This window comes from Mus caroli, unplaced genomic scaffold (assembly GCF_900094665.2).
Source record: "Mus caroli unplaced genomic scaffold, CAROLI_EIJ_v1.1 scaffold_22287_1, whole genome shotgun sequence".
In the NCBI taxonomy this organism is placed as follows: domain Eukaryota; kingdom Metazoa; phylum Chordata; class Mammalia; order Rodentia; family Muridae; genus Mus; species Mus caroli.
This window is the reverse complement of record NW_018389935.1, coordinates 1,877-9,210: the sequence shown is the minus strand read 5'-3', so window position 1 is coordinate 9,210 and position 7,334 is coordinate 1,877. Positions and strand designations below refer to the sequence as shown.

The 7,334-nt window shown below is 47.3% G+C and overlaps 1 protein-coding gene across 1 annotated transcript; it reads left to right on the top strand.

The window, feature by feature from the left end:
• Positions 1 to 599: 599 nt before the first annotated feature.
• On the top strand, positions 600 to 7,020 carry LOC110288377 (gasdermin-A-like; the record flags this gene model as incomplete). Its single annotated transcript, XM_021154736.1, has 7 exons — positions 600 to 813; positions 1,005 to 1,185; positions 2,402 to 2,564; positions 3,770 to 3,866; positions 4,327 to 4,379; positions 6,226 to 6,432; positions 6,906 to 7,020. Coding segments are annotated over exons 1-7 (1,030 nt in total), but the record flags the coding sequence as incomplete, so codon positions are not given.
• Between the last annotated feature and the right edge of the window lie 314 nt (positions 7,021 to 7,334).

Genomic DNA, 7,334 nt, shown 5'->3' with positions numbered 1-7,334 from the left:
ATTGGAAAGGGGATATATCGTAAACAGAACTAACAAAGGAAAATAAGTGAGCGAGAAAGATGAACTGGGAAACTATCCCACTTATATCCATGTTGCTAGGAGGTGGGTGGGAGGGAAGTGCAGGGTACAAGCAAGTGTAGCCTTCCAAGGAAAGGGCAACCGGGGAAGCTGCCCAGCTCTGACTATGCAGGCTCCTGGGCCCAATGTGGTGCTTCCTTTCCCTGGTGTCCCCAGGTCTCCTAGTTTCAACTGTCCCTTAGAGTGAGAAGACAGTTCACTTCCCCTACTGATCACAGACACTAGCTGAGCTCTGTGGCTGAGAAGAAATATACATAGAATGAGAAAAGAGCCCTTGGCAAAGGGGAAGGCTGGCATCATGTGTCAGCCATGTGAACTCTAGAGATTGGGATTGACCATCACAATAGAAGGAGTCCGTGGGCACCTTCCAGATCCAACATCCAGGCAGCTCTAATTGTGACCCCCTCCACCCCCCAGCTCTAGGAGTGAAGCCTAGTGACAACCTCTTACAAAGTCCTTACCAGGTCTTGATGACTCAAGTGGCTGCCTGGACATTCTCCATCTCTTTCTCCACAGAGACAATGCCCATGTTTGAGGATGTCACCCGGGCCCTGGCTAGACAGCTGAACCCTGGAGGGGATCTGACACCCCTAGACAGCCTCATTGACTTCGATCGCTTCTATCCCTTCTGCCTGGTGCTGAGGAAGAGGAAGAGCACACTGTTCTGGGGTGCCCGCTATGTGCGCACCGACTACACTCTCCTGGATTTGCTGGAACCGGGCAGCTCCCCCTCAGGTCAGCCTCTCACCCAGAGCTGGGCTCTGAAGTATGCTCTGGGGCTAGGGCCAGCCATCTGACCACAAGGAAGATTTCAAGCTCTTCGCCCTGATATGGTTAGGTGTCACCAAGCCCAAAGTTCTCTCTAGGGGTGCTGATGAGTGGGGGTACCTCCCAGATCAGTGGCTTCTGTCTTTTCCTTCCCACAGATCCGATAGACCGTGGCAACTTTAGCTATAAAAATACACTGGATGCCCAAGTACAGGTACATTTGAAAGTGCCAAAGATGATGAAGGTAAAGGGGACTGCAGGCCGGTCACAAAGCAGCACACTGGAGGTGCGGACATTCCGCGTGACTCCCACGGCTCTGGAGAACTTGTGCAAGGAGAGGTGAGAGAGAACAGGGCTGAGGGGCTGACAGGATCAATATTTGATAAATGGAACTTCATGAAAATGAAAAGTTTCTGTAAGGCAAAGAATGTTGTGAATAGGACAAAAAGGCAGTGTACAGATTGGAAAGCATCTTCACCAACCCTCTATCTGACAGAGGGCTAATGCACTGAGTTTACAAAGAAACCAAAGAGTTGGGCGTTAATATCCAAAATGACATAATCTAAAAATGGGGTTCAGAGCTAACCTGAGAATTCTCAGCAACGGAATCTAGACGAGCAGAGAAGCACTTAAGGAAGTATTTAAGTCTTTAGTCATCAGTGAAAAGTCAGTCAAAACATCTCTGTAGTTCCATCCTGTACCTATCACGATGGCTAAGATCAAACTTTACTAGATAGCACACGCTCACAAGGATTTAGAGCTCGGTGGGAGTATAAACTTGTGCAACCAATTTGAAATATATTTGTCAATTTTTCAAAAAACTGAGAGTAGCTCAGGCAATTGGATAAGGCAGGAAGGCACAGAAAGAAAGAAGATCCAATGTGGTCCAAGTTTAGGGGGGGGTCACCCAGTTTAGTGAGTGGGGGTCACTGTGATTTCTGCAGAGTGAGATTCCAATGGGGCGATGAAGACTCAGACTGTGAGTATGGTTCACCCTTTGAGACATTTGCAGTAGATGAAGGAGAGAAATAGGGCAGTGATTTGAGGGAGTACTCAGGAATAAAAATAGATTCTGTGAGGACAGAGATGTGTTTTCATACAGAAGCAAAGGCGAGAAGGAAGTGGAGATGCCAGGTGATGAGCATCCAGCTGTTGGCACAGTTTATCTCAGAGTGCTGGGAGGTCATTGGCATCATCTCTGTTTTATAGATGAGGGAACTCAGACTCAAAGCTGCTACTCTGCCAGGAAGCAGAAGTCTGAGTTTCCACTGTGACCTGATCTGAGCTCTCATTCCTTCCCTGGCACCAGTACTGTCTAGGATTGAAAAAATTTAAAAGCAGACACTGAGGTGCATAGTGGCACACACCTTTAGTCCCAGTGTTTGGGAGACAAAGGCAGGTGAATCTCTGTGAGTTCAAGGTCAACCCTTTGTACACAGGCCAGGCAAGGCAGTACAGAGGAACCCTGTCTCTAAAATAAAATAATACAAAACACAGGTGGTGGCCCTGGTGAAGAAATGCTGAGAGTAGTGTCTTCCTGTTTCTCCTGCCTTAGAAAACTGTCAGCAGACCACTCGTTCCTGAAGGAGATGAGGAAACTCAGAGAGAACATCTACGTGGTGATGGAGGTGGTAGAAGCTATAGAGGAAGTCACACTGGAGCAATCTAACAATGCAAATACGGATGTCTCTCTCAGCTTGGCCCTACTGGGACTACAGGTTTGCTATACACAGACACAGATAGAAATAGACAGGGATGGAGAGAGACAGACCACACACTGTCCTTTGCTCAGTGGTACCCAGCAGGCCAGGTCTCCATAGGCCACAGACAACACAGAGCAAGTTCAGTGATACAAGATTTGTCCTCACCCCTGCCCTGCTCTCCTCTCTGGTATGGTGGTGCACACTAGTAATCCCAGCACTCAGAAGGCAGAGGCAGGAGAGTCACGGGTTCAAGGTCAGTCTGGACTGCCTGGTAAGATCCCAGGAAGAGGGCAGTTTCCTGCTTTCAGAATGTCCTTACTTATAGATGAGTCACACAGGTAAAGCCCAGTAGAAATAAGTGCATCTCTTATAATCTATACATACATCTAGTGAGTGTGTTCTAGAGGAAAGGTATGGGATTGGGAGCCAGAGGAAGACTTCCCGAATGAGATAAGAATGGGGCAGCTGAGCCGGGCGGTTGGTGGCACACACCTTTAATCAGAGCACTTGGGAGGCAGTGGCAGGCAGATTTTTCAGTTCAAGGCCAGTCTGGTCTACAGAATGAGTTCCAGATCAGCCAGGGCTATACAGAGAAACCCTGTCTGGAAAAAACAAAAAACAAAAAACAAAAACAAAACAAAAACAAGAATGGGGCATCTGGTGTGGAGGAAGAAGGAACCTGGGATGTGGGGCAGGATGATCCACAGGGAGGTGCTAGAGCAAGTCTGTCCAGTTCGCTCTGCTGTCCAATCCAGAAGCAGGCATAGCTTGTTAGGGGGTGATCACTAGAAATGAATGGGAAGGAGGCTGGAGAGATGGCTCAGTGGTTAAGAGCACTGACTGCTCTTCCAAAGGTTCTGAGTTCAATTTTCAGCAATCACATGGTGGCTCACAACCATCTATAATGGGATCCAATGCTCTCTTCTGGTGGGTGTAAAGACAGTGATAGTATACTCATATACATAAAATAAATAAATGAATATATACAAATGAATATGTGTGTACATGAATGAATGAATGAATGAATGAATGAATGAATGAATGGGAAGGCTTCAAGGGCCATAAGTTCAGAGCACAGAGAAAGTCAACTGGAGATCCTACTGAAGGCTTTCCTACTGCTTGTGTCCTCAAAGACTGTCAGACCTAGCCCTGTACCTGCATCCTGCCCCTCCTGCTAATGGATCTCAGAGAACTCACAGATTCTCATTGTGTAATCCTAGAGATCAATGAACAACAACAATGTTCTAACCATCCCCAAGGGCTGCGTCCTGGCCTATCGAGTGAGACAACTGATCGTCTATGGGAAAGATAAGTGGGGTGAGCAGAGACCAGCATGTGCTTACCTCAAGATAAGGGATGGCTGCATCTGTGCAGTGGCATCCTGGGCCTCTCTTGCAGTGTGAGGGGATCAGGCAAGGGTGGGGGGAACAGCATATTATATTGCCCATTGCTGGAGATAGAACCAAGGTTGCTCCAGGTGAAGGAGGAGACCTGAGATCCAGGTGTGTCTGGCACTGGGGAAGCTGTGGGGAGTGACCCTAAAGCCAAATGTGCACAGCCTCTGACCTCAGGAAGCCCAAGGAGACAGATCCTGACAGCAGCACTCGATTGGTGATGGTGGGGGGGGGGGAGATGCTATTGAAGGGAAGAGCTTACACTTCCAACAGTGAAGGTCGGGTAAGGAATCAGATGGGGCATTTGAGGAGCTTGAGGCTGAAGAAGGAAGGGTGTGGCAAGCTGGTAATGACAGCCTGATGCCTTCTCTTTTCCCTTACAGACATTCCGCACATTTGCAATGACAGCATGGAAACCTTCTTTAAGCCCAGGGCCGTGCCTTATACCATCTCCAGCATTCGTAGGAGCCTCCCCACATCTCCTGCCCGAATGATATCTGGTAAAGTCTCCCACACTAAAATAGCAGCAGCTCCTATAATCTACCAACAAGAGCATTGGCTCCTGTTTCCTGGGCTTTCAGACAGATAGATGCATGGGATATAAACACTGCCCAGAAGGAACAAAGAGACAGGGGCCAAAGCACAACCAGAAACAGAGAGATTTGGAGATGGGGTGTGTTCCAAAGCTGTACAGGGGTGGGGGGTGCTCACAGAATCTCCATGTTTTCATAATGCTACCATGATGCTGTCCTGGCAATGGCTTTAGCAAAAGGCAGCAAAGAGTTTGTTGTGACAGGCATTCTTTTTGTGTTTTGAAAAAAACCAAGAGAAGGGAAGCTCATACCTAAGTGTTCCTTTTGACTTAAGTTCAAAACCTTAGTTTTCCTCCATCCTACATCTTGGGACTAGTCAAGAAGATAGTGGGACAAATCTCAGCAAACAGCTGTCCCTCAACTACAGCAGAACTTCCAAAAAGAAGTTAGGATAAGAATAAGAAGATCCAATAAAAAACAATAGAAGGGAAAGAACTGTAGACAAGATGTGCAGGAGATCTGCTGCCCCAGACCTTTGCTGTCAGCGGCCTCAGTAGCTGCAACCTGTTCCGCATGTATCTGCTGTGGTGCTGAGACACCCAGCTGCTGGGTGATACCAGTTCAGCCCGAGTACCCTTTTCACATTAGATCAGTTCTTTTAAAAAAATATATTTATTTTATTTATATAAGTACACTATAGCTATCTACAGACACACCAGTATAGGGCATCAGATCCCATTAAAGATGGCTCTGAGCCACTATGTGATTGTTGGGAATTCACATGGAAGAAACTCAGGACCTTTAAAAGAGCAATCAGTGCTCTTAACCACTGAGCCATCTCTCCAGCCCCCGCCCCCTTTTTAAAGATTTATTTTATTGTATATTAGTACACTGTAGTTGTCTTCAGACACACCAGAAGAGAGCATAGGATCCCATTACATATGGTTGTGAGTCACCATGTGGTTACTGGGAATTGAACTCAGGACCTCTAGAAGAGCAGTCAGTGCTCTTAACTGCTGAGCCATCTCTCCAGCCCCCATGTTAGTTGTGGTCCATTCCTGCCTCCCAGGACTGGAACAAGAGGATTCTGAAGACATCTGGGATCTCAGAGGGGCAGTGCTCTCTCATGCTTCCTAGCAATGGCTGCCATTCTGAAGGATTTTTTGTTTTTGTTTTTGTTTTTGTTTTGTTTTGTTTTTTTGAGACAGGGTTTCTCTGTGTAGCCCTGACTGTCCTGGAACTCACTCTGTAGACTAGGCTGTCCTTGAACTCAGAAATCTGCCTCCAAAGTGCTTGGATCCAGGAAGCCATTCCCCCAACACAGAGTAAATGTACTTTTAGGATTCGGGCAGCTAAACAGACAGGCTGAAGCTCAAAGCCACAGTCCCTGGATACAGACCCACTGCTCTCTGAAACAGTCCCAGTGTCCACTTCATTGAGTTATCAAAACCATCCTTTGTCCACAAACAAGAGAAAGGTTTAGGTGGAGTAGTTGAAACTAGAAGTCAACTGTGCACTGATAAAGAATGAATCCTGAGATACCGGGTGGTAGTGGTAAAAGTAGTGGGAATAACTGTCATGTTAGTTGAAGGCAGGGGGTCTAGTCCACCTCTTTCCTCTATCTTTCCTAACATGGCTTTAACATAAGTTCAAAACCACACCCCTTGGGAAAGAGGAAAAGTCAGATAAAAACTGGAAGCAGGGCACCTGGTCCTGAGGAAAGGGTCACAAAGCCTACAGAATGTTCAGGGTGCGAGGGCACCAGCTGAATTTGTGCCTGCCATATTAACTGTGCCCCTAGGGGAGATGCACAAAGACTTCAAGACATTAAAGGAAGAGATTCAGCGAGAGACTCAAGAATTGGAGAAGTTGAGTCCAGTGGAGCGAAGCTCCCTACTCACTTCCCTCAGCCATCTCCTAGGAAAGAAGAAAGAGCTCCAGGACCTTGAGCAGAAGGTGAGAGCCCAGAGCACAGGGAGTATGGAGGAAGGGGAGTATGGGTGGTGGCGGCCATTGCAGATGGGGAGGGGAACTGGCAATGGCACAGTGACCAGAGGCTGCGGAATAAATAGCAGATATCCTTCCCAAGGCTGCCCAAGTGCACCTTGGCTGCTAGGCTACCACTGTCCCCTTTATCCCTGAAAGAAGAGCATCAGTACAGGGTTCCCGGAAGTGGTTCGAGCCCTCTGATGGCCAGAGGGTACCATAAGCCTATGGCGCCTCCTGCTGGATAACAGCTTGTACTTTCCAGATCTCAAAACCAGGGACCAAAGAGCCTACTACCTACCAGGCCAGCACTTTCTAGGACCTGACCACACACAAAAGAAACAGGGAGTGGGAGAGAGTCAGCCTCGGCTCACAGATTACTGTGTGCCAAGTGCTAGGTTAGACCTTCACCGCAAGTATTAGTCACCCAGTTTTCCTCACAGCTTGAATGGGCTCTACACAAGGGACAGCAAGTGACCCTGGAAGCACTCCCCAAAGATGTCCTGTGGTCAAAGAACGCTATGGATGCCATCCTCTACTTCCTCGGGGCTCTGACAGGTGAGTGAGAAGTGAATCAGATAGGTTCTTTCTCTTATAAGAGTAAATCGTGTGAATGAATTCCCAATGAATGAATGAGTGGATGCCAGGTGGCTTATATGCAACAGTGTGTGAGTATTTATACATATGTATATGTGTGTGTGTGTATTATACAGACACATGTGTGTATGTATATATGTGTGTGTGTGTATGTATATATGTATATGTATATATGTATATGTATACGTGTGTGTGTGTGTGTGTGTACATACACAAGGCTCTGAGTTCAATCCAGGTACTTGCGAGAGAGAGAGAAAAAAATCACCACCAAATTG